Source organism: Neltuma alba, unplaced genomic scaffold, assembly GCF_004799145.2.
Source record: "Neltuma alba isolate B1F8T4 unplaced genomic scaffold, ASM479914v2 tig00012650_pilon, whole genome shotgun sequence".
NCBI lineage: Eukaryota > Viridiplantae > Streptophyta > Magnoliopsida > Fabales > Fabaceae > Neltuma > Neltuma alba.
Window position 1 is genome coordinate 126,505 of NW_021637085.1, and position 27,992 is coordinate 154,496.

At 37.0% G+C, this 27,992-nt stretch overlaps 1 protein-coding gene, 1 long non-coding RNA gene and 1 pseudogene across 5 annotated transcripts; 2 read left to right on the forward strand and 1 right to left on the reverse strand.

The window, feature by feature from the left end:
* Positions 1-31: 31 nt before the first annotated feature.
* On the forward strand, positions 32-17,141 carry LOC114729628 (probable metal-nicotianamine transporter YSL6; annotated as a pseudogene).
* Positions 4,323-25,375, reverse strand: LOC114729629 (uncharacterized). The gene is made up of 4 exons (XR_003738761.1): positions 25,305-25,375; positions 11,928-11,930; positions 7,151-7,160; positions 4,323-4,333 (listed from the first exon to the last, which is right to left on the reverse strand). It is a non-coding gene; the product is annotated as an uncharacterized LOC114729629 (long non-coding RNA).
* LOC114729627 (transcription factor TCP20) lies at positions 22,874-27,913 on the forward strand. Of its 4 annotated transcripts, none has more exons than XM_028916664.1 (3): positions 22,874-22,893; positions 25,194-26,241; positions 26,322-27,913. In XM_028916664.1, exon 2 carries the CDS (start codon positions 25,236-25,238, stop codon positions 26,049-26,051), a length of 816 nt encoding a protein of 271 aa, XP_028772497.1. In that variant the 5' UTR covers positions 22,874-22,893; positions 25,194-25,235; the 3' UTR covers positions 26,052-26,241; positions 26,322-27,913. The 4 variants fall into 4 exon arrangements, with proteins under 4 accessions (XP_028772497.1, XP_028772495.1, XP_028772496.1 ...); XM_028916662.1 differs by lacking the exon at positions 22,874-22,893 and having other exon boundaries at positions 25,124-26,241; positions 26,322-26,689; positions 26,948-27,913; XM_028916663.1 differs by lacking the exon at positions 22,874-22,893 and having other exon boundaries at positions 25,124-26,241; positions 26,322-26,379; positions 26,948-27,913.
* Positions 27,914-27,992: the final 79 nt, after the last annotated feature.

Consider the following 27,992-nt stretch of genomic DNA (forward strand, 5'->3'; position numbering starts at 1 on the left):
CCCTTTGTGCTAAGGCGGAATCGTTGCCAACCCCCCCCCCCCCCCACGTTTTTTCGTAGTCTCCCCGGTCAAAATCAATGCCAGCCAAGGCCCATCCCCTTACGCAATCATTCCCATAATAGATTGTCGATCTGCACGGCTCCCATTCCATTTTAATTGAATCCAGGATCCCGAATCCAACCAAAAAGTGACCATCTTTTGTGGAATTCATGGGGACCGAGGGCTCTTCTTTGGATATTTCGGAGCATTTGCTTCGGGATGATCGGAAGGCTCCGTCCTCGGATTTCGAGCACGTTCCGGAATGGAAGGACCAGATCACCGTCAGAGGGCTGTTGGTGAGTGCAGTTCTGGGGAGTCTTTTCTGCATCATCACTCACAAGCTCAATCTGACTGTTGGGATCATTCCTTCGCTGAACGTTGCTGCCGGGTTGCTTGGATTCTTCTTTGTCAAGACCTGGACTAGCTTCATGTCCAGGTTGGGATTCTTCACCAAACCCTTTACCAGACAGGAGAACACCGTCATCCAGACTTGTGTTGTCGCTTGCTATGGCCTCGCTTTCAGCGGTAACTCACCCCTCCTTCGTTTAGCTTAAACTCGTGAGCTTTTGTGCTTTCTGGATTTTCCTGTTGCCCCGCGATCCGCTCATCTTTTCGCTCAATTGAACTCGTCTATTCCCAGCTTAGCTACTAGAGCAAAGAGTAGGCCCCTCACCCCTCTATCTTCCTGAGAATGTGACGCGACAGAAGAAACTAAGTCCTCAAGTCTTTGAGAGTGGGGAGTGGAGGGAGAAGTAGGATAAGATTGGATGCTTGACATCAGTACTATAATGTTTTGATGACAAGTGAACTATAAAATATTAAAATATAGGTGGAATAAGGATCAAGGGAATCTTCCTCCTTGGGTCAACAGACAGTGGAAAATATGACGCCTGCTACGTTTAGTCAAAAGACTGTAGGAAGATGAATTTCACATTCATGATAAGTGCTCCTGTCCATTTCCATATTAATTTTTGCTAGCTAAATCAATTTCACATTATTGCCATCATATACAACCTGATCTGACCAGGTCACTAAGGTCTCATTGTAGAATTTGGATTCGAGGTAAATTTACCAAACCCAAAAAAGCTCCAAAAACTCCCCCCAAAACCTGTCTCATTCAACATTAATTAAAAAAAAAAAAAAACAAGATGTGAATTAACAATGGAGAATCAAATTAACGTAGCATCCATTTTACTTCCTCTCATCTCTTGATCTTTCACCTGCACATTTATAGCTACGTGTTTGTCAACGTGGAGATAAGTTTTCTGCCCAGTAGTTCATTTTTGATCATTGCCTCTTGTCATCTTTCATTGAAAACTTTTTAATACGGGCAGTCAATCAGTCGTAGTGTAACCAAATTTAATAAATGCATTAGAAATCATAACTGCGGGAAGTTTCTATCTATGTTGATGTTCTATTCCATTTTTCTTAGAAGGTAAACTCTTTTAGTTTGAAATTTCTTGATTATAAGATATGCTTTATAAATGGTGCCATGCTAATTTTATTTATCCATATATTTCTCTAATGTGATGATTATAACGTGTTTGGCAGGGGGGTTTGGTTCATCATTGATTGCCATGGATGAGAGAACATACCAGCTTATTGGCCCAGATTATCCTGGTAATAGGGCTGAAGATGTTATAAATCCAGGCTTGCTTTGGATGATAGGTTTCACTTTTGTTGTCAGTTTCCTTGGGCTTTTCAGTCTTGTCCCACTTCGCAAGGTAAACCTATGGTGACTAGTCATTAGTATTTGTATCGCAAATAAAAAGGGAAAGAAAGGAAGATGGAAAGTCAATGAGATTTGGTGTTCTAATGTTCTTATTTCAATAGAAAAATTGTATTAACGGTGTGAGAATGATAAATAAAAGCGTGAGAATGATTTTACTCTGTATATAGGCATGTGATTTGCTAATCTTGGGAGTCTATTGTAGACATAATTTCCTTTTAGCATTGCTATTGACGACGCTGATTGGCAATTTAGAGCCTGATCTCCATGCATTAAATCTCAGGTTATGGTCATGGACTATAAGCTTACATATCCCAGTGGGACAGCTACAGCAATGTTAATTAACAGCTTCCACACAAAGACTGGAGCCGAACTTGCAGGGTATGCATTAGAAATCATGTTAATTTCTGTCCACTGAGAAGCGTTGCTTATGTTACAATTATGATTTTAATACTGAATTGAAGATTATACGTCAAAGATGCACTTGTCACTTAGTCTATCTGGTCATCATTTCTTGGTTTAATCATGGAATTGTAGAAACACCTTTTATGATGACTTAGTGTCATGAACATGTTATGTTTGCTGCTATTTTCTTTTGCTTTTGTAGTTCTAAGTGACATTATCATCTTTGACTGTAGGAACCAAGTCCAGCGACTGGGCAAGTACCTGAGCATAAGTTTCTGCTGGAGCTGCTTTAAGTGGTTCTTCAGTGGTATAGGAAATTCATGTGGATTTGACAACTTTCCAAGTTTTGGATTGACTCTATTTAAAAACACGTAAGGCTCTTACAACTTTGGCTTTCATTGGATTCCTATCGTAGTTTATTCACCTTATTCCCTACCTAGTATAAAATGGGCTTTTCGATGCCTTTGATATACACTGTTCAATGAGTTGATGACTAGTGTTAGAACTACTGCCTTGGATGCGGGCCTAATGAATTGTGTTGCTACTTGCTACTGATGGAAGAGAGTGAGAGAAAATACAATTTGAGTGAAAGGCGCATATGTGACATGACGCCTGCATCAGTATTTACATTCACATTTTGATTGTATAGCACTGGTTATCCCATTTGCTTGGATGAACTTCATGCAAAAAGCTTGCTATAAATCATATGCTCTGGGATTGCTATAATTAAGGGGAATTCGACAAGCAATAAATTGTAACTTAATAAGATGAACACAATCTTAAATTGCAACTCGAAAAATATTTCCTGAAGTTGTCTAAGGAAAATGGGTAGGAGGAGTAACTTGCTTTGACTTGAAATGCTTCCTACACTCACAAATGCAAAAACAATTTAGTGTATGAATAAGAATAGCTTTTGATGAAACTAAGGGGAGAGATTCACTAAGTTATATATGACTTTGTGACAGAGCTTACCCTTTGATCAACATGTGTTTAATGCATGAAATCACTTTAATGCCTGAAAATTATCGCAAGATGTTCTGGCAGACTGGGGAAGCCACAAGTTTGATCTCAAATCTTGAGAAATGGCAATACTTATTTAATTATTTAATAATCACAACGCTTGTTCTCATGCAGGTTCTACTTTGACTTTAGTCCAACTTATGTTGGATGTGGTCTTATCTGTCCTCACATAGTTAATTGTTCAGTTCTTCTTGGAGCTATCATATCATGGGGTTTTCTCTGGCCCTTCGTCTCCAAACATGCTGGGGATTGGTATCCAGCTAACCTTGGTAGCAATGATTTTAAAGGTCTTTATGGATACAAGGTATGTGTATGGCAAAGCAGACAGGGTTGGTATGCAATTTAGAATGTCTTATGGTGAATCTGTGATTTATGTTCAATGACTAGTCGATTAGTTGTTGTATTTCTCCTGAATCCACAATAAAACATTTTCTTTATGCTCATGTTTTGCGCAGGTGTTCATATCCATTTCTCTTATTTTAGGGGATGGTGTTTACAATTTGGTCAAAATCATATTGATAACTGTAAGGGAGATGTGTAGGGCAAATTCCAAGCAGAACAACCTTCCTGTTGTATCAGAGGTTACGGGTGAGTTCCATGAATTCCCCTTAAGCATTACTTTCTTTAACCAGTGAGGTCCTTTCTTCATTGTAGTCCCATCCTAATTTTTACCGGCCTCGTCATTTAATCTTCAAGTCAATAAATACTGTCGTGCAATTTTTTCATGTATTTTTCCATTATATAAATGTCAATAATAATAACCTCAACTCTTCGTCCTTCATATGGCGGCCTGGCTGAGTGGACAAGTTGCCCTGTACCTTTTTCTATCTGCTTCAAGAGTTGAGTTTGCAAATTGTTGTCATAGATTGACATTGACCTTTAATAACTCTAGTATATTTTGACATTGACCTTTAATAACTCTAGTATATTTTAATCTCTGTTGATTAAAAAAAAAAAAGGGGTGCACACTATGATCTTTTATGTGAAATAATTTGACATGTGAGTATTCTGGTATGATGTCCTCGTTGGATATTGAATTCATCAATGGATAACGGCTGTGAATTATATTTTCATTGCTTGTCTTGGTGCCCCTTGCCAGCAATTTTGTGTGTGATATTTGTAGGAGTTAATTTTCTTCTTCTGCGTGTTATCAGATGATGGATGTTCTGAACTGCAAGCGGAACAACGAAGAAGGGATGAGATATTTTTGAAGGATAGGATACCCTTCTGGTTTGCAGCATCCGGATATGTGTGTCTTGCTGCTATATCTGTTGCAACAATACCAATGATCTTTCCTCCTCTTAAATGGTACCTGGTTCTGTGCTCTTACATCCTGGCCCCTGCCCTAGCCTTTTGCAACTCTTACGGCACCGGGCTCACAGACTGGAGCTTGGCATCCACTTATGGGAAGATTGGTCTTTTCGTCATGGCCTCGTTGGTGGGCCCTAAGGGTGGGGTAATAGCCGGGGTAGCATCTTGTGCTGTGATGATGTCCATTGTCTCAACGGCAGCTGATCTCATGCAAGATTTTAAGACGGGTTATCTTACCCTCTCATCTGCAAAGTCTATGTTTGTGAGCCAGATAGTTGGAACAGCCTTGGGTTGCATTATTGCCCCTCTCACATTCTGGTTGTTCTGGAGCGCTTTTGATATTGGGTCACCTGATGGTCCCTACAAAGCACCTTATGCTGTTATATATAGGGAAATGGCCATACTAGGTGTCGAGGGATTTTCTGAGCTTCCAAAGCACTGTCTGGCCTTGTGTTGTGGCTTCTTCGTGGCAGCTCTAGTTATTAACCTGGCAAGGGATCTGATTCCCAAAAAGATCTCACAATATATACCTATCCCTATGGCCATGGCAGTTCCCTTCTACATTGGTGCCTACTTTGCAGTTGACATGTTCGTGGGGACGGTGATATTGTTTATATGGGAGCGTTTCAATAGAAAGGATGCAGAGGACTATGCAGGAGCGGTTGCTTCAGGTCTAATATGTGGTGATGGGATTTGGACAATTCCATCGGCTATACTCTCCATTTTGAGGATAAATCCACCCATCTGCATGTACTTTGGGCCCTCTACTAGCAGCTGATTTAAGCAAGGCGACTGCCCTTGTGTTAGTTTCTTGCGCTTACAACTCCCATATTTATTTATTTGGACTGAGTTCTGTACATATATCTATTGTATGCGAAGAACGAGGCAATTATCTAGATGCATCTCGTTGCTGGGTTGAGATTGACTTTGTTTTGGCCAGAAAAACAAGAGGAAAAAGAAAAAAAAGGTTGAACTCTATTTGCATATGGGAGTGCACGCCGTTAGTAACATCAATGTGAATATTTAATGCTGTCTTATCCTTTCCCATTTTGTTCTTCATGGTCATTGTTGTGCGTATGAAATAGAATCAAATCCACTGTAACATGGCTGTGGCATTTTGAATTGTGGTTATTTTTCGAATTGGTACATTTTGATTTTCATGATTTTCTTTCATAAAAATATCAATTTAAATGCCTGTCCGTTGAGAAATTTTAGCTGTCAAAGATTTAAAAAAAAAAATCATATTTTAAGAACTATCAGTTAAATAAAGTTAATTATTTAAGCAAGTTTTAATATTTTTGTTGTACTTATTTTTTGGGTGTGGAAACATAATCACTAGAGTTACAAAAAGCATTGTTTTTCACTGATTCATCTATGTCAAACTTGATCAAATAGTTTTGCCCTATTGGGTTGGGCGTTGAGACTAAAGTCTTCCTAATAAGTATGTTTTCAGAATTTGAACTTTGTTCCTTCTTTTAGGGGTGCAACCACTCACCAAATGCTTGTTGATGATGTCCCTGTTTTGTTATTCAATTATTGCCGGGACTATGCAGTTTTCTTTTGTAGCTTAAACACTTATCATTAATACGGAGAATTCTGGCACCTCATCCAAAAGTCGTGACTGTACTTCGGATGCCCTTATCCAAACCAAAGTATTACCTCCGGTCTTTAATATAAGACCCTGTTTGACTTTTATTTTGATCCTAAATATAAGATCCCAATTCACTTTATCTCTCATATTTACGTATTTTTTTCTAGATAGTCCTTCTAATAATTGTAATTTTAGCCAATATAGTTGATTAGTAAGGATATTTTAGCAAAAATAATACCTATTTATTATAAATAACTAACTAAACTTCTTTCCTTAATATCCTCAAATTAGTCAACTGGGTCTTATAATTAGGACCGGAGGCAGTATCAAAAAGGCCACGTTGTTCACATTCCCCAAACACCCCTATCTTGCATCGATGATATTTTGAATTGAGGGGTGAATTTTTTCCCAATACAAAGCCACGGTAAATTAGCGACCAAAAGATTCTTAAGAAAATGGTGAATTTTGAATGAAAGGTAAAAGCGGCAAGGCGTGGTCGGAGAGAGTGTTGAAAGGCTATGGTCCTCTGTGGCATATAAGCCTGTGCGACTGCAAGGGCCACGCCATGATTACCAAAAATGCTTCTTTGAAAAGACTTCATCACGACTCTCTATTTCGACGTCCTTAAGCGCAATCATAAATCACACAAGTGGCCTTCTTTGTCGGTCACCCGCAATTATTCAATTAATTTACGTCTAAGGGGATGTTTGGATAGAAGTCAAACCATGATTTCAGAAGTGCTTTTACGAATTACGAAATAAATATGTGGAGGAGGTTACCTCGTTTTGCGAAAAATTGATTCTGAAACCGTGGTTTTGGTTTTGCCAAACACCCCTTAAATCATCATAGTCAAAATGGCTTTTCATTTGGAAGTAGAACTAATCCCCAGTTGATTCTTTCTTCAACCATACTTCTCATAACTTCATTTCCAGCTTATACTGAAACCACTCGTACACATAGTAGCCAGAATGTGGAGTACTGTTATGATGTCCATCTTCTTTCTTTCCTCCATGAATCCACAATATTGTCTGTTCATGCCAGAGATTTGTCATTACTATCAGCTATCTTCGTTTTGAAGAAATAGTGGGGATTTTGCCCGTGGGCAAAAGTGGCTTTTGGGTTTTTGCCAGAAATAAAAACAGAGACTGCAAGAACAAGAGAACCAGAGAGCAAGTGGGCTGCAGCCAACGGCCGATTGAAAACTATAAATTTGAATTTTTTTTTTAAAACCTAGGAAAATTGGATAATTGGTATTAGTATATTGAAGTGTAATTACTCCTCCGGTCCTAATTATAAGACCCAATTGACTTATTTGAGGAGATTAAGGAAGTAAGTTAAGTTGGTTATTTATAATAAATAAGTGTTGTTATTTCTAAAATATCCTTGCTAATTAAGTATATTGGCTAAAACTATCATTATTAGAAGGATTATCTTGGAAAAAAATGCATAAATATAAGAGAGAAAATGGATTGGGTCTTATAATTAGGACCAAATAAAAAGTCAAATTGGGTCTTATAATAAGGACCGGAAGAGTAATCCGCAAAAGTAGCTGGAGTTGAGCCCAATGGTGATGGGCCGTCGAATATGCAGATGTTAAACACAATGCCTTTTATTTGTCAGAAAGAATATTTAACCGTATGCCGAAAACCAACAAACAATATCTAACCACCATAACCGGCCACCAAAGCCCCTTCATTGCCACCGCCAGTGGCCCATTAAATCCTCCAAAAAGGATTTGAATTTATGACTCGTTCACTCATCGAACCAAAATTAATCATCAGGCTATCAAAGCCTATTATTAGCCATATTATGCAAAAAAAAAAAAACAGAAGAAGAAATTATGCAATAAATTTAATTTCCAAATAGCTTGCCTGTTATTATGTTATAAAGTGAAGTGAAAATTAACTCATCGTTTTATCACATTTTTTCTTGTTCACCTATCGGATTAGTTGTGAATTGATAGCTTGAAAATCCATAAATTTGATTTTTTTTTTTTTGGTAAATTGATAATTGAATGCTATTAAAATAAGAAATTCACTTAAGTTCTTATGAATGTTCTAATCTCCTGATCTGCAACTGCTATCTCTCCCACACAAAAATATCATTTGTGCGATATTAATAACATATGACATGACAGAATAAGAAAATTATTGTGTTATTTAACATTATTTTATGAAAAGTAATTCCTAATAAAATTTTCATTAATACGCTTATTTTCATTGAAGTATTAATTATATAAAGAAACAGATTGAGGATGATTAGCATGTGGTTTGATTTAATTGGGAAAATTACACACAAGTTCTAAGAAGTATGATTTATTCATTTAAGGTTCTAAAAAATATCAAAATTAATAGCAGGTCCCAAGAGACCTTGGAGTATTATATTGTAATTGTAAAATGACATCACTATCTTTTCTAATCTAAGGTTCCCAATTTACAATTTTATCTGTCAATGTGATTGACAATCTCGACGGCGAGTATTAACAACCAAATAGGAAGTTATTGACAACTTGGACAGTATCTGTTGACAACTTACTTTATGGGATAACATAAACTCCACATAAGAGCAAATTATAACCAAATAATATAATATAACAACATTAAAGGTAAAATGGGAAGTTTTTTTGAAGGCATTAACAACTCTTACTAAACCTAATATGATGATAATAGAATTTCATTGCAGAGATGCATTGACAACTTCAATGATAAGTATTAACTATCTAAAGGGAGCTGTTGACAATCTAGGCAGTGTCTATTGATAACTGACTTTATAGGATAATATAACCTCTATAGAAAATCAAATTATAACTAAATAGTATAACATAACAACTTTAACATGGAAATCATTTGTATAAAAACTTCAAAACAATATTGTACTTATATGATGTTTGCTGAAGGGCCACCACATTGGAAAAAATTTGTCCTTCACCAGTAACCAAATCTCTCTATTTTGTTGAATTCATTTAGAAAATTAGTGTTGGTATCATTTGTAAACCACATGACAATGATGGTGGGTCTTCACCCAATACATTGAGTGGAGATATAGACAATGAATTTAAACCTTTGAATAAGTCTTTCATCCTGCATAATAAGACGAGTCATAAAGTTGTTAATAACAACTTTTGACCACTGAAATGAAATGACAATTTAAACAGAACAATTGATAACAAATAATATTACTTCAAAATTAAAATAAATAAATTTCGCTTACAAATGTTGTTCTTCTATTAGATCATCTCTTATTGGTTGTGAATTTTCATCTACAATGTCTAAAAATATACATTGATCAAGGGTTATTGTAATTTAAAACTTTTTCCCCCTCAAGAAGAAGTTTGCCCCACCTCATAGGCTAATGTATATATCAAATGATCGAAAATAATATTATTATTCATTCACATCTAATTCTAATCGTGTGATACCTGCCCAATAAAAAAATAAAAAAAGTTTAGTTAAATACTGTTATGAAAGTCAAACATGGCTAGGTTGTATTGTTCTATAAAGTCGGTTATCAGTAAACATTGCTTATGTTGTCAACAGCTTTCCCTTGAGTTGTTAATACCTGCCGTTAAGGTTGTCAATGGATATCTGCATTACAATTCTCCTATTGGGTTTAGTTAAAGTTATTAATGCTTTCAAAAAATTCCAATTCTAATATTAAAATTGTTGTATTATATTATTTAGTTATGTGGTGTTATGTGGAGGTTGTGTTATCTTATAAAGTTAGTTGTTAACGTATATTGCCTAAGTTGTCAACAGCTTCCCCTTAGGTTGTTAATAATCGCTGTTAAAGTTGTCAGTAAAGGTATCGCTAAAGACTCAACGCTTTCTACTTAATGACTCAGTTAGGACGGGGGAGAGATTTTAGGCCAACTCAGTGACAATTCCATAGCATGATTAGGGTGAGGGAGACAGCAAGATGGCAACACATAGTTTGGGACAATGAGAGGTTCCCAGAGGTGTACTGGGGGAGACGGCGGATGGCGAACCGATTGTAAGAGGGAGAGATGACGCAATAGGGGAGTAATTGTATCACAAGAAGTGACTACGAAGGGAGAAATGACGCCAGGGAGTAATTGCGAACAGAGAGATGACGAATATGAGAGACGCTGTCAGGGGAGAGGGAGCAATTCGAACATAGGCCGGGGGGAAGAGAGAGAGTGTGTGTTTGAACTTTGAATTAGATACTGCCTCTGTTGTCAACAACTTCCTATTGAGTTGTTAATACTTGCCGTTGAGGCTGTATATCACATTGGCAGAGAAAACTGTGAATTGAAACCTTAAATTAGAAGGGATAGTGATGTTATTTTATAATTATAATATAATACTCTAAAGTCTCTTGAGACCTGCTATTAATTTTGACATTTCTTAAGACTTTAGATGAATAAATTATACTCTTTAGGACTTATGTGTAATTTTCCAATTTAATTAATTAAAAATAATTTGCAGTCCCAAAACCTTTAGCAAGTCCGCCGCAGCCAGCGGAACACTCCTGGGCCACGTTTATTGCAAGTTATTAGCATAAATGTGAAACATTCAGTAAGGTTTGTGAAATTTTAAAAATTAAGAAAATAATTTATATATGATATAAATTTTAGGGATTTTATATAATTTAATCTTTTTTTTTTTACCAAAACATAGGTATCTTTTTATTGGAAGTAACCTTATTCGAAGTACTGTCAGGTACTAATGTGAATATCAGCGGAAATTTGAATCTTAGTTTACTATATTGTGAAGAATTAACTTCTTTTACCAGACTCAAAAAATATTATTGTCATTATATCGGCTGGGAGCTGCACAGACGAATTTGAAGCCTAAGTCCGAACGGCCCCTTGATCCATAATTTGGTGAGATTCCAAGTTTGTTTCCGAGGGCGACGCCCACAAAATATGCATGTCTACTTTCTGGCTCTGTTACTTCCGCACTCCAGAGGTTCACGAATCCTAACCATAAATCGTAGATATCTTTTAAAGCAGTATTTCTCATCAACGAAGCGTTCATTAATGCCTCAAAACTTCTAACCAATAATCACTGTCATTCAATTTTTTTTTTTTAAAAAACAATGCTGCTCTTGAAAACGGAAAACTTTAAAGAAACAAATACTAATAGTTATTCCTGGCATGAAATTGTTAAATTATCATTACTTCTGCATTTATCTACGACCAACGGCTTTTAATTTCTTTCTTTCCTTTGTTTTTTCAAATAAAGGAAGCCTTACTTTGTTATACCAACAAAAATACATAATGTCTACCACCTACTTCTTTCTTATTATAATATCATTTTAGCTAAATTTTTAGATTTAAAAAACAGTTAAAATTAGTTAAAAGTAATTAATATGTAGCAAATATATATTTTTTCAAATATACCCCTATATATAAATGAGTAAATATAAGAGAGTAATAATGAGATAAATGAAAAGAAAGAATGTATTAAATGCATTAAACTAAGGATAAAATAAGTAATAATGTATTAAATACTTAGATAAATTCCAAAAAAATCTTATAAAAAGAGACAGATTTATGTAAAAAATTGGATCTTATGATAAGGGAGGGAGGAAGTATTATCTAATAAAGATATGTCATGTGTAGTTTTTGTTGGGGAACTCATCCTTTTTAGCTTTTTTTTTATTTATTTAATGATGTTTGGATAAATGTTTCAAAAAAAATAGTTTTGGCCTTTAAAAGTAATAATGATTCATATCCAAACAGGCTACCTAGGATTCACAAATTAAAGGGGGGTTCATTTCCGGATCATTTAAAAATATTAAGAATTTTGATTACGAAGGCTAATTTTTCGCAAAACAAAAACCAAGCCCACGGCTGCGAGAAGAAGCTACCGCCTTCTGTGCCAAGACGGAATCGTTGCCAACCCCTCAACGAATTTCCGTATTCTTCCCGGTCAAAATCAATGCCAACCAAGGCCCATCCCCTTAATCATTCCCGTAATAGATTGTCGATAGGCACGGATCCCGTTCCATTTTGATTGAATCCAGAATCCCGAATTCGACCAAAAAGTGATGGGGACTGAGGGCTCTTCTTTAGATATTTCGGAGCATTTGCTTCGGGATGATCGGAAGTTTCCATCCTCGGATTTCGAGCACGTTCCAGAATGGAAGGACCAGATCACCGTCAGAGGGCTGTTGGTGAGTGCAGTTCTGGGGAGTCTTTTCTGCATCATCACTCACAAGCTCAATCTGACTGTTGGGATCATTCCTTCGCTGAACGTTGCTGCCGGGTTGCTTGGATTCTTCTTTGTCAAGACCTTGACTAGCTTCATGTCCAGGTTGGGATTCTTCACCAAACCTTTACCAGACAGGAGAACACCGTCATCCAGACTTGTGTTGTCGCTTGCTATGGCCTCGCTTTCAGCGGTAACTCACCCCTCCTTCGTTTAGCTTAAACTCGTGAGCTTTTGTGCTTTCTGGATTCTCCTGTTGCCCCGCGATCCACTTATTTTTCGCTGAATTGAACTCATCTATTCCCAGCTTAGCTACTGGGGCAAAGAGTAGACGCCTTACCCCTCCATGCTTCCTGAGAATGTGATGTGACAAAAGAAACTAAGTCCTTAAGTCTTTGAGGGTGGGGAGGGGCGAGAGAACTGGGGTGAGATTGGATGCTTGACATCAGTACTATAATGTTTTGATGACAAGTGAACTATAAAATATGGTTGGAAGAAGGATCAAGGGAATCCTCCTCCTTGGTTCAACAGACAGTGGAAAATATGACGCCTGCTACGTTTAGTCAAAAGACTGTAGGAAGATGAATTTCACATTCATGATAAGTGCTGCTCTCCATTTCCATATTAATTTTTGCTAACTAAATCAATTTCACATTGCTGCCATCATGTACAACCCGATCTGACCAGGTGCCTAAGGTCTCATTGTAGAATTTGGATTCGAGGTTAATTTACCAAACCCAAAAAAGCTCCAAAACTACCCCCAAAATCTGTCTCATTCAACATGAGAATTAACAATGGAGAATCAAATTAACGTGGCATCCGTTTTACTTCCTCTCATCTCTTGATCTTTCACCTGCACATTTATAGCTACGTGTTTGTCAACGTGAAGATTGGTTTTCTGCTAGTAGTTCATTTTTTATCATTGCCTCTTGTCATCTTTCACTGAAACCTTTTTAATATGGGCAGCCAATCTGTCGTAGTGTAACCAAATTTAATAAATTCATTATAAATCATAACTGCTGGATGTTTCTATCTATGTTGATGTTCTATTCCATTTTTCTTAGAAGGTAAACTGGTTTCATTTGAAATTTCTTGATTATAAGATATGCTTTATAAATGGTGCCATGCTAATTTTATTTATCCATAGATTTCTCTAATGTGATGATTATAACGTGTTTGGCAGGGGGGTTTGGTTCATCATTGATTGCCATGGATGAGAGAACATACCAGCTTATTGGCCCAGATTATCCTGGTAATAGGGCTGAAGATGTTATAAATCCAGGCTTGCTTTGGATGATAGGTTTCACTTTTGTTGTCAGTTTCCTTGGGCTTTTCAGTCTTGTGCCACTTCGGAAGGTAAACACTAGTCATTAGTATTTGTGTCACAAATAAAAATTGTAAGAAAGGAAGATAGAAAGTCAATAATATTTGGTGTTCTAGCGTTCTTATTTCAATAGAAAAATTGTAGTAAAGGTGTGAGAATGATAAATAAAAGCGTGTGAATGATATTATTCTATATATAGGCATGTAGTTTGCTAATCTTGGGAATTGCTAATCTGAGGAATCTATTGTCGAAATAATTTCCTCTTAGCATTGCTATTGACGACCCTGATTGGCAATTTAGAGCCTGATCTCCATGCATTAAATCTCAGGTTATGGTCATGGACTATAAGCTTACATATCCCAGTGGGACAGCTACAGCAATGTTAATTAACAGCCTCCACACAAAGACTGGAGCCGAACTTGCAGGGTATGCATTAGAAATCATGTTAATTTCTGTCCACTGAGAAGCGTTGCTTATGTTACAATTATGATTTTAATACTGCTTTGAAGATTATACACCAGAGATGCACTTGTCACTGAGTCCATCTGATCATCATTTCTTGGTTTAATCATGGAATTGTAGAAACACCTTTTGTGATGACTTAGTGTCATGAACATGTTGTGTTTGCTGCTATTTTCTTTTGCTTTTGTAGTTCTAAGTGACATTACCATCTTTGACTGTAGGAACCAAGTCCAGCGACTGGGCAAGTACCTGAGCATAAGTTTCTGCTGGAGCTGCTTTAAGTGGTTCTTCAGTGGTATAGGAAATTCATGTGGATTTGACAACTTTCCAAGTTTTGGATTGACTCTATTTAAAAACACGCAAGGCTCTTACGACTTTGGCTTTCAATGGATTCCTATGTCGTAGTTTATTCACCCTACTTCCTACCTAGTGGAAAATGCAGTGGCTTTTCGATGCCTTTGATAAACACTGTTCAATGAGTTGATGACTGATGTTAGAACTACTGCCTTGGATGCGGGCCTAATGAATTGTGTTGCTACTCGCTACTGATGGAAGAGAGTGAGAGAAAATACAAATTGAGTGAAAGGCGCATATGTGACATGACGCCTGCATCAGTATTTGCATTCATATTTTGATTGTATAGCACTGGTTATCCCATTTACTTGGATGCACTTCATGCAAAAAGCTTGCTATAAATCATATGCTCTGGGATTGCTATAATTAAGGGGAATTCGACAAGCAATAAATTGTAACTCAATATTGCAGCTCGAAAAATATTTCCTGAAGTTGTCTAAGGAAGATGGGTAGGAGGACTGACTTGCTTTGACTTGAAATGCTTCCTACACTCACAAATGCAAAAACAATTTGGTGGATGAATAAGAATAGCTTTTGATGAAACTAAGGCGAGAGACTCACTAAGTTATATATGACTTGTGACAGAACTTACCTTTTGACCAACATGTGTTTAATGCATGAAATTTCTGTAATGCTTGAAAATTTTCACAAGGTGTTCTGGCAGACTGGGGAAGCCACAAGTTTGATCTCGAATCTAGAGAAATGGCAATACTTATTTAATTATTTAATAATCCCAAGGCTTGTTCTCATGCAGGTTCTACTTTGACTTTAGTCCAACTTATGTTGGATGTGGTCTTATCTGTCCTCACATAGTTAATTGTTCAGTTCTTCTTGGAGCTATCATATCATGGGGTTTTCTGTGGCCCTTCATCTCCAAACATGCTGGGGACTGGTATCCAGCTAGCCTTGGTAGCAATGATTTTAAAGGTCTTTATGGATACAAGGTATGTGTATGGCAAAGCAGACAGGGTTGGTATGCAATTTAGAATGTCTTATGGTGAATCTGTGATTTATGTTCAATGACTAGTCGTTTAGTTGTTGTATTTCTCCTGAATCCACAATAAAACATTTTCTTTATGATCATGTTTTGCGCAGGTGTTCACATCCATTTCTCTTATTTTAGGGGATGGTGTTTACAATTTGGTCAAAATCATATTGATAACTGTAAGGGAGATGTGTAGGGCAAATTCCAAGCAGAACAACCTTCCTGTTGTATCAGAGGTCACGGGTGAGTTCCATGAATCCCCCTTAAGCATTACTAGGTCCTTTCTTCATTATAGTCCCATCCTAATTTGTACCGGCCTCGTCATTTAATCTTCAAGTCAATAAATATTGCCATGCAAGTTTTTCATGTATTTTTCCATTATATAAATGTCAATAATAATAATCCCAACTCTTCGTCCTTCATATGGCAGCCTGGCTGAGTGGATAAGTTGCCCTGTATCTTTTTCTATCTGCTCCAAGAGTTGTAGTTTGCAAATCGTTGTTATAGATTGACATTGACCTTTAATAACTCTAGTATATTTTAATCTCCGTTGATTATTAAAAAAAAGTGCATACTATGATCTTTTATGTGAAATAATTTGACATGTGAGTATGCTGGTATGATGTCCTCGTTGGATATGAATTCATCAATGAATAACGGCTGTGAATTATATTTTCATTGCTTGTCTTGGTACACCTTGCCAGCATTTTTGTGTGTGATATTTGTAGGATTTAATTTTCTTCTTCTGCATGTTATCAGATGATGGATGTTCTGAACTGCAAGCAGAACAAAGAAGAAGGGATGAGATATTTTTGAAGGATCCGATACCCTTCTGGTTTGCATCATCCGGATATGTGTGTCTTGCTGCTATATCTGTTGCAACAATACCAATGATCTTTCCTCCTCTTAAATGGTACCTGGTTCTGTGCTCTTACATCCTGGCCCCTGCCCTAGCCTTTTGCAACTCTTACGGCACTGGGCTCACAGACTGTAGCTTGGCATCCACTTATGGGAAGATTGGTCTTTTTGTCATGGCCTCGTTGGTGGGCCCTAAGGGTGGGGTAATAGCCGGGGTAGCATCTTGTGCTGTGATGATGTCCATTGTCTCAACGGCAGCTGATCTCATGCAAGATTTTAAGACGGGTTATCTTACCCTCTCATCTGCAAAGTCTATGTTTGTGAGCCAGATAGTTGGAACAGCCTTGGGTTGCATTATTGCCCCTCTCACATTCTGGTTGTTCTGGAGCGCTTTTGATATTGGGTCACCTGATGGTCCCTACAAAGCACCTTATGCTGTTATATATAGGGAAATGGCCATACTAGGTGTCGAGGGATTTTCTGAGCTTCCAAAGCACTGTCTGGCCTTGTGTTGTGGCTTCTTCGTGGCAGCTCTAGTTATTAACCTGGCAAGGGATCTGATTCCCAAAAGATCTCACAATATATACCTATCCCTATGGCCATGGCAGTTCCCTTCTACATTGGTGCCTACTTTGCAGTTGACATGTTCGTGGGGACGGTGATATTGTTTATATGGGAGCGTTTCAATAGAAAGGATGCAGAGGACTATGCAGGAGCGGTTGCTTCAGGTCTAATATGTGGTGATGGGATTTGGACAATTCCATCAGCTATACTCTCCATTTTGAGGATAAATCCACCCATCTGCATGTACTTCGGGCCCTCTACAAGCAGCTGATTTGAGCAAGGCGACTGACCCTGTGTGTGTTTGCTGCCCTCATAACCCCCATATTTATTTAGGGCCTGTTTGGGTATCCCAAAACCGTGGTTTCAGAAGCACTTTTCCGCAAAACGAGATAATCTCCTCTATATATTTACTTCGTAATCCGTAAAAGCATTTCTGAAACCATGGTTTGGTTTCTATCCAAACACACCCTATTTGGACTGAGTTCTGTACATATATCTGTTGTATGCCAAGAACGAGGCAATTATCTAGATGTATTTCGTTGCTGGCTTGAGATTGACTGTGTTTTGGCCAGAAAAACAAGAGGAAAAAAAAAGGTTGAACTCTTTTTGCATGTAGCAGCGCGCGCCGTTTGTAACATCTATGTGAATATTTAATGCCGTCTTAGCCTTGCCCATTTTGTTCTTCATGGTCATTCTTCTTGCTCGTATGAAATAGAATCAAATCCGCTGTAACATGGCTGTGGCATTTTGAATTGTGGTTATTTTTCGAATTGTTACATTTTGATTTTCATGATTTCCTTTTATAAAAAAAAATCAATTTAATTTCCTCTCCATTGAGAAATTTTAGCTGTCAGATTTTAAAAATAAAAAAAAGCATACTTTAAGAACTATCAGTTAAATAAAGTTAATTATTTAGGCAACTTATGGTATTTTTTTTTTGCTTATCTTTTTTTTTTTTGTGGTGAAAATATAATCACTTGAGTTACAAAAAAACAATTGTTTTTCATTCATCTACTTCAAACTTGATCAAGTAGTTTTGCTTTATTGGGTTAGGCGTTAAGATTAAAGTCTTTTTATCAAGCATGTTTTCGGAATTTGAGCTTTGTTTTTATTTTTATAGGGGTGCAACCACTCACCAAATGCTTGTTGATAATGTCCCTGTTTTGTTATTCAATTATTGCCGGGACTATGCAGTTTTCTTTCGTAGCCTAAACACTTATCATTAATATGGAGAATTCTGGCCCCTCATCCAAAAGTCCTGACTGTACTTGGGATGCCCTTATCCAAACCAAAAGTATCAAAAAGGCCACGTTGTTCACATTCCCCTAACACCCCCCGTCTTACGTCGATGATATTTTGAGTTGAAGGGGTGAATTTTTTTTCCAATACAAAGCCACGGTAAATTAGCGACCAAAAGATTCTTACGAAAGTGTTGAATTTTGAATGAAGGGTAAAAGTAGCAAGGCCTGGTCGGAGAGAGTGTTGAAAGGCAATGGTCCCGTATGGCATATAAGCCTGTGCAACTGCAAGGGCCACACCATGATTACCAAAAATACTCCTTTGAAAAGACTTCATCACGACTCTCTATTTCAACGTCCTTAAGCGCAATCATGAATCACACAAGTGGCCTTCTTTGTCAGTCACCCCCAATTATTCAATTAATTTGCGTCTAAATCATCATAGTCAAAATGGCTTTTCATTTGGGGGTAGAAATAATCCCAAGTTGATTCTTTCTTCGACCATACTTCTTATAACTTCATGTTCAGCTTATACTGAAACCACTCGTACACATGGTAGCTAGAATGTGGAGTACTGTTATGATGTCCATCTTCTTTCTTTCCTCCATGAATCCACAATATTGTCTGTTCATGCCAGAGATGTGTGATTACTATCAGCTATCTTCGCTCTGAAGAAATAGTGGGAATTTTGCGCGTGGGTAAAAGGGGCTTTTGGGTTTTTGCCAGAAATAAGAACACAGATTGCAAGAAAAAGAGAAGCAGAGAGCAAGTGGGCTGAAGCCAAGGGCCTAAGCTGTCATTCAGCAACACAGTGACACTTTTGTCTTTTTGATCTATTAGCGAATCCAGATATTCAATTTTGTTGCCATGATAGATTCTCCTTATCACTGGAAATTCCAACACACCCCTTAAAAGTAACAGCTCAGAAAATTTGCCAATCAGCCACATTGCTCGGATTGTGACGTCTCCGATTGAAAGCCCACTAGCCTCCATTGGAATCTTTTTCAACCAAAATTTGACAGATTGATCAACCTAAACCAATTATTTTCAGTGGGTTATCTCAAATTATGGCGATCAATTTATAAAATGATAGGATGTTTACCTGCTTTCTTGAAGGTGTTATTTTGGGTTACATCTACATGGATGATAATAATTCTTCTTCCTTTTCTTCTCTTTCTCTTTTCCGTGGAAGTTCAACCCTCTTGTTTTAAACCTTTCACGAATGATTTGACAGCTAAAATCCAGTGAAAAAAACTTAAACCCGCCATAAGAACAGGAGCAAGATCACAATCTGGAGACGGAAAGATATCTGAGAAGGGATCAAAGATGGAGATGGACTGGGACATAAGGGTAATAGAGAGATCCATCTTATTAAAAGGAGCTATTCAATTGAAAGATTCTCTGGCTTTAATGTGATGGAATGACTTGTTCCCTAGGAAACATGCAGTTCATTCAATTCTGCATAATGCAAGCATAAGGGGGAAAAAACCACTTATTGAGCTGCATAAGAAGTGTTTTCCCCCTGGGAAAAGGGTCCCAGTCTTTAGATATAATTGGTGATAATTGATTAATACCATAGGCTTGGGTTTAAATTTACCCTCATAACGTGGTGTCCCCAGTGATTAATTAGTTTCTACTTCTGTGAATGAACCACCATGACCCTCCTTTCAAGCTCAAGTAACAGAACAGAGAAAAGGCTTAATTTGTTAACCCTATTGACATGAAAACAGACGCGTACGATCAATATTGTAAATGGAAAGCGATAGCTTTAACAGGGTATTCACCAAAAATATGTAAATGATGTGTGTGTTTTAAGTATAGAGGCATTCAGGTGCGAATTCTGCAGTCTGTTTACAAACTAACTATTTACGTAATATTATTCATGGCTTGATACTGTGCCTGACAGGTCTGACCAAACATCAGACATGAACGTGTTTGTCCATTTCATTGAAGTGTACGTTCCTCAAGTCAGATTTTCATCAATGCCTTTATGAAATTTGATAAATGATAATAGTCATTAATACAGAGGAATTAATGATAATTATCCGATCAAGCCTATTTACAACAGTAACCCAAAACTCAAATTCTTCTCGATCCTCATTTTGTCACTTTCATGATCTTTGTCAACAAAAGCATTGTAAAGCATATATGGAGTGCGTTCAAATTTTAATGCTTCTTTCCATAATAATACTGGTAGCTTTTTAAATCTAAGTGATCTTTTTCTTTTTCATGTTAGGTGCATCTTGGAAAGCAAAACTCAGAACTGTTACAAGACCCAAGGAGACTTGAAACTAATACGCATTGGAGGCCCCAAAGAAATAAATTTTTACCTTCCGGTGACTTAGGCGATGAAATAGTTCAGCAGAATCGCAGCTAATCCGATCCGTAATTAACATACCGTTGCAGTTTCGTATTAAGAAACAATTTAAACTCTTGAAAAAGACAGGAGATAGGAAGCATAACTAAAGTGATTAAGACAAACTTAGCATGAAGCTTATCTCTTATGGAAGCGAGTCTTTAAAAAATCAAAGGTAAAGGGCAAAAAAAAAAGGAAAGAAAAGAAAAGAAAACCCAATTAGAAAAAGAAGATCTTTTCCCACTGAAGCTTTGAATTCATATGAAATGAGGTATGATATTTCAACAGCTAGCTTTGATGGAGGGACCTACCTTGTCTGCATGGTGGGATGCACATGTGACTCTCAATGCAATCACCTACGCACACATAGTCTCGCCTCCCATTATTATCATCCTCTCTTCCCTCTATTGAATCAAACAAAGTCAAAAAAAAAAAAAAAAAGAACTGAGAGAGCTAGAGAGAGAGTTTATAGTATCAAATTTCATTCTGGTCTTATAAAACTCCCCAGAAACGAAGCTTCCCTATATTTCTAACTATGATTACGGGACTCATACACAATAATGAGACAAGAGGTGTAAAATGGAAGAAAAATGGATGTGGCAACTGTACTGAGATTCCTACATGATGAGTGATCATTTGACTGGGTTGGTGTTCTCTTCCTTACAAGTCTCATTTGAGGAATGCACTAGATTTTTCTTTACAGAATAGTGAAAAGGGGGGAAAACAATCATATCGACCCGTAAAACTTTTGAAATTTGGTGATTAAAGCAACTTTGGACCAATTAGCCAACTAACCCGTGTCCTCATGATCAGTGCTTTCATATTGTAAGTGATAATCAAGTTCTTGATAGCCTCCAAAAACTTATACGTTAAGATTGGATCAACATAATCCCTCAAGCGCACGGATATGCTTCATCTTATCTTATCTCTCATTTCTTGTACTCTTCTTCGTTTTATTTTAAGATATTGGTTAAGTTTTTTTTTTAATCACTTGATCCACATGCGATGTGATCTAGTAACTAGAACTAGGTTATCTAAATCCCCAGATTCATCCTTGTCTTGAGATAAGGACAGTAAGTCGGGTGTTTCTAGACTGCCGAACTTCTAAAATGAAAGAAAGAAATCAATATGTGCGCGCTGTATACACACACTCCAACGAAACGTATATAATTTGAAGGCAAATGAAAAGTTACCGCGTAGAATGTTACAAAAGAGCCCATTTTTTAAAGTGTCAAATTGGTGTTGGAAGTTTTTCTGATAATTATATTAAATGAAATGAGCCGGGGCTTTCAAGGAAGTTTCGTAAATGTTGTCGTTGTCTATACCAATCAGACGCGATATCAGTGGAAAATAACTGATGGGCACTTTAGACCCTCAGAAAATATAGATATATTTATTCATCGTCCATCCCTCAAATTCGGTTTCTTATATGTCTCATCTATACACACACACGATCTCAATTTGTCAACAAATCCCACTTTCAGGAAAGTGAGAAACACATATAATAAACTCAATAATTATATCACTATTATGCATGTGAATCTGTATATCCCCGTTTTTCTTTTTATTTTTCATTTAAGAATTTAACGTATACTTCCTCTAGTTCAAAATATAAGCTAAACTTTATTGAAAGATTTTTTTTTATATAAAACAGCATTCACTTTTGTCTAGACATTTAATAAGTTTTTTTTTTTCAAATTTACCCCATATATTCTCTTTCCTCTCTTATCCATTTATTGTATCTTTTACTTATTCTCTTCATTAATAAGGGCATATTTAGAAAAAAAACATGTATTACATATTTATTGTTTTAAACTGATTTTAAATAATTTTTTTATAAATTTAAATGGATAAAATTTATCTTATATTTTGAACCGGAAGGAGTAAGTTACAAAAATATAATTAACGTGACATTTAAAAAAAAAATCTAATGCGTCTTAATTTATTTTACACCCACACACACATATGTTCTATTTATCTCTCATTCTATAATTTAAATTAGTGAAGATAACTAGATAATAAGTATCTTATGTTGTGAGAGTTTTTTAATGTTTATTAAATGCGTTTTATGACTTTAATAAGTTTCCAACTCATATATGAACTTTTATTTGGCTAAAAAGGTAAGCCTCCAATTATAAGATGCTTATAGCTATTATTAATATTATCTTGTGTTCTAAAATTAGTTATTTATGTGATTTTATTAAAGCGAGAACTAATAAGGTGGAGCAATTAATTTAAAATTAACGCTGCCAAAAGGTAATTAATTTAAAATAAAATGAGTGACACATGAGATATTCAATAGCAAGACGTTGTTATGCAACCCAATCCTCGAAAACACGAGGATGTTATTCTTTAACACGTTTGGTTTCATATATTACCTCTAATCATTAAAATAAGAACTAATTTAATACGTAATTTAATTTTAAATATAAGATCCTAATTCAATTTATTTATTATATTTATTTTTTTAAAAAAATAATAATTGCAGTAGTTGTTCATGTTAAATGTTTTATCAAATGGTAATCCATATTAAAAAAAAGAAGGAAAAAAACATTAAAAACATGTAAAAGAGAAAGCAAATAAAAGTGGGATCAAAATAAGGCACGGGAGCGGCCATAAAATGGGAATACATGTTTGAAAAATTCACGCGCATTGTACAAATCATGGATCCACGTCCACTACGTCGTGATAATTGAAGCAAACACGGTTTGATTTAAATTATTTTACCCGAGATAAATTTTTTTTTATTTTATAAAATGTAAAAATAATTTTTTTGGGAGCTATCCCAACACTTACTTGTGTTGAGAATACTTGAAAAAATATTACTTTTATGTTTTATGAAATAAATTTTTTTTACATATTTATTTTATGTAACTTAAACATCAATAATCAGAGGAATAAGATCAATAATATACTTATAAATGGCTCACTAATAGTAGAATTTGAACTTATGATTTTATAGGTTGTAAATAATTTTTTATTAATTGAATGAACCTTTATTGGTTAACTTGAAGTAAATTATAAAACAGGACACCTTGCATGGAAAACTATAAAGGTCGACTGTAACCTGGATGTACTGTAATTCTACAGTATTTTGAATAGTGGGCTTCCACTTTTAATCATATATGGTTTTTTTCTGACGTTTCATTATTTTTTTAAAGAAAAAATTCCGATAAAAATTAAAATCTTTTTAATATATTTGAGGCCCCACGTTTTGATGGGACATTTTTAATTTTTTTTAAAAAGAAAAACAAAACCTAATTTTTTATTAATATCGACTAAAAATTGCCATGTAAAATATTAATTTAAATTATTAAAGATGCGTTAGTATCAGTATGTATGGGATGATAAATTTTAAACGATAATATATTGCAGTTTTAGTTTTTATTTTTTATGTAGTAGTAAGTTTTAGCTTTGATTTACTTGTATTTAAATTTAAGTTGGAAGCCATTGCACTGGATTCCGCCCTAACTTATGACACTTAATTATTATTACTATATTACGTATCACAATCTCTGTGTCCGTGTCTCCCTCTCCAACGTATACCTACCCCACCCCAGAAAACCTGAAAAATCCATTTAATTAAAAATTTATTAGTGGGAAAAATCTAAACCAGAGTTCCGATATTTTTTATGTGTAGAAATGTATGATTCTTTTATAAGTAAAATTTTAATGATAATTATTTTTCATTTTTTTTAAAATGAGAGCCATCTCAGATCCCCCCAAACAAAATCAGAAAACCCTAAAATTAATGGGTTTTATTAAAAAATGTATAATTCTCATATGTATTAGCAAACAGAGAGGTTATGATGAAACCCATACAAAAGAGGGAGGTCAACTTGCAATAGTATGAAGCTCCATACAAAAGAGGGCGTGTGGATGTGGGGTAGTTACGGATGTGGGTAACTGTGTACGTACTATTTACCGTTGGGCACGTGAAATGGGATTTTTAAGGTAAATGGCTCATAAACTGTCATGTCATGACATAAGAGGTCTATTTACTTGAACACAGGGCCCCACACCACGGATTTAGCAACATTCAACACAGCACTCCCCAAGATGCTGCTTCCGCGCCTTCTGCCACCCTCCTTCCTCCATCATTGCCTCCCTTTATCTGATAAACCCCAGCGTGCCCCTCTCTTCCCCCCTCAAATGGTGCCTGCTGATCTCATCCCTAAATCCCCTCTCTGCCCTTTTTATAGAGGATTATGTGGTGGACGACGTGTGAACCCCATCCCCCAGTCATAGCCCTCCAAGTGTCGCTCCCGGAGCCTTCCACTTGGGAGTGGAGTTCCTTGCAAGAGATCCATGGTTGGCAATTTGGCATCATCCGTTGCCGGTGCTGCAATTATGGGCCGTGGCATGCATGAGAGAAAGGCAGTGGAATGTGGGAGGGATAAATATATTAAAGGGGTTGTTATGTTATGTTACATGTCTGAACGATATGTAACGTTAGTAGTGGTCGGGTGGTGAAACTTGAGTTAAAGTTGACGGCATGTCAGGGAGGTCAAATCCCGCTACAGTTAGAAAGAGGTAAGGAGAGAGAATGAAGCAGGGGGCGGAGTAAAAATCTAAAAACTTGGCATGGGGCACATTGGGATTTTAATATTTTTCTGTGGTTTTTGTCGCTTCATCCTTGCCAAAAACAGTGAATAGCTCATGAAAGTTTAGGACTTTTCAGGCCATCCTCCTTCGATCAAAGCGGTCCCATCCTTTTATTTTAAAAAAAATAATTTTGTGCCCTGTTCATGGATCCCAAGGGCTCAAAGCAATCGCAGCAGGAGGTACCCAACTTCTTGAGTCTCCCACAACCACAAGCCAACATCATGGGAGAGAACAAGCCGGCAGAAATCAAGGATTTCCAGATTGCGATAGCCGATAAAGAAGACAATAACAAGAAGCAGTTAGCGCCCAAGAGGAGCTCCAACAAAGACAGACACACCAAAGTAGAGGGCAGAGGAAGGAGGATACGGATGCCCGCTCTGTGTGCCGCTAGGATCTTCCAGTTGACCAGAGAGTTGGGTCACAAATCTGACGGCGAAACCATTCAGTGGCTTCTCCAGCAGGCGGAGCCTTCGATCATCGCGGCCACCGGAAGCGGCACGATCCCGGCATCAGCTTTAGCTGCTGCAGGTGGCTCTGTTTCACAACAGGGGACTTCTCTGTCTGCAGGATTGCATCAGAAAATTGATGAATATGGGGGGTCCAATATTGGGTCGGGCAGTAGGACCGGGTGGGCTATGGTGGGCGGAAATCTGGGGAGACCCCATATGGCTACTGGCATATGGCCCCCAGTTAGTGGGTTCGGGTTTCAGTCATCATCGGGTCCATCCACACCAAGTCTTGGAAGCGAGAGTTCAAATTACCTGCAAAAGATTGGCTTCCCTGGCTTTGACTTGCCTCCGGCAGCCACGAACATGGGTGCTATGAGTTTCACCTCAATTTTAGGTGGAACTAACCAGCAAATGCCCGGCTTGGAGCTTGGTTTGTCTCAAGATGGTCACATCGGTGTTATCAACCCACAAGCCTTGTCCCAGATTTATCAGCAGATGGGTCAGGCCAGAGTACACCAGCAGCAGCAGAATCAGCATCAGCATCAGCAGCCTCCTTCCAAGGAAGACTCTCAGGGCTCTGGACAGTGAAACAAGTAGAATTGTCCGTAGTCCGGGGCTTCTACAAATGGCTTTTCTATTGTATGATTGGGAGACGTGTGCAAATAGATACCTGAAGGAATTCAATAGGACCTGGATTTGGCTTCCCCCACCCCCCCCCCCAAACCAAAAAAAACATCTTCTTATTCATTTGCTGCACTACTCGAGTCTCCAGAAACAGGTGCTCCCAATTTTCTCTCTCTTGGTCTATCCTCACGCATGGGTTGTTACTGATATGTTGTATGTGATGTTAAATTGCAGGTGGAGTTGCACTGGCACATAGCTTGGGTTTGGACTTAATGTCTTGTTTAATTCGGAGGTGTGTTGAATATTGCTTTGTAAGGAATCGATTATTTTTTCTTTTTTCTTCTATAGGTCAGGATGGAGTGATGATCTGTTTGTTTGTGAAAGTAATGGTATAGTTACATAATCATCTTGCCAAATCGTATTGCATCTTCATCTTTGTCATCTGAAAGATTCTAACCCAATAGCTGTCTGGCACACTAAATTAGTATTTCCACACACAATTTGCCCTCTTGTTACCATTTCGCATTTCGGGTTCGGGTGTTCGCAGACAACTTGGCTATTTCCATCAAACTCGTGCAGGGGACCTTTCATCGACTATACATGTAATGTTTTTCGACATCCTTTCAATGGTAATTTCTTTCAAGAATATGATATGGTCGACCTAAGTATTGACATCTGCAGCTCTCTGTCATTGTAAAGGATAGCAATTTTCCCTTTCCTTTCACTGGTTTTTCTTTTTCTTTTTGGCCAAATTCACTGGTTTGTCACTCATGAAATTTTATATCTGAAACGGATTATACTGTTCTTGATACAAAGAAGTCAATGTGGTTTTCACTCATTGTGGAAGTCCTCCTTTTCAGTATCAGTTGAAGTCTGAAGCCAGCGTACTATAGTAGAGCTTGGGTATCCAAAGTTGGTGTTGGCAAATGTTTTATTTTGGAGAACGGGTGAAGACCTTCATCTAGGTTAAGAAGTGAAACTAATAATCGGTTTGTGATGGCCTATTTCTGTACTTTTACTTCCGTATAACATCAGAAATTGAACCAATCAGCCATTCTAATAACCTAGCTGAAATCCGAAACAACTTATTGTTTCTGAAGCTAACGTTGTCATAAGATGTCTGGTTGTGGTGTTAAGCCTGATAAACTAACGCATCTTCAAGAACACACTGATGTCATTATTGATTGTGGAACGTGAAACTTAGCATTTAAGTTATGAATGAGACTTGGAATTGCTACTCAAGATAGTTACTAAGGAATCTGCCAGAATGTGAAACTTCTATGATCTCGTCATGCAATTTGTTTGAGTTTCTGTGAGATCACCTTGTCAAATTTGAATGCAAGTGGATATGTGGTAATCTCCATGGTGCGTGGTGATTCGCTAGTTTCCTATGGTGTCTGGCTGCAAGTGCTTCCATATTAATTTCACCATAGAAGCTCATGTCAGCTTTGCACGCTTGTGGGACTTTGTGCTTGCAAGCTTCAATTGGTATCGCCCAGTAAATGACATTAGCTGAAATTACATGCAACAATCAGTTGTATTCTGCATCACCTTTAGTACAGAACAACCCAAGTGAACATGTATGGTGTAAATATCGTATGCTTCATTTGTACAAACCTTGATCTGGGTTAATTACTTACTGCATGATGATTAATTGTTGTCTTTGTACACTATATGAGATTTTTAACATTGTCACAGAAATTCTAGAGGGCTGGTGATAATTTTTAAACTTTTGATATGCTGAATCTTTTTGTGTTGTAACATGGTATTAAAGTAGAAGCGATATGTCTTCTGCATCTATTATAATGGAAGTTGCAATTTTCTTAGGCTTGTGAATCTATCAGAATAACAAGTGCAGATGTACATTTTGAATATCTTTGCATCATTCTCCTGATTTATTGTTGT

Coding starts and splice junctions, on each gene's coding strand:
- LOC114729627 (XM_028916661.1), top strand. CDS start 25,158: ATGGATCCCAAGGGCTCAAAGCAATCGCAGCAGGAGGTACCCAACTTC.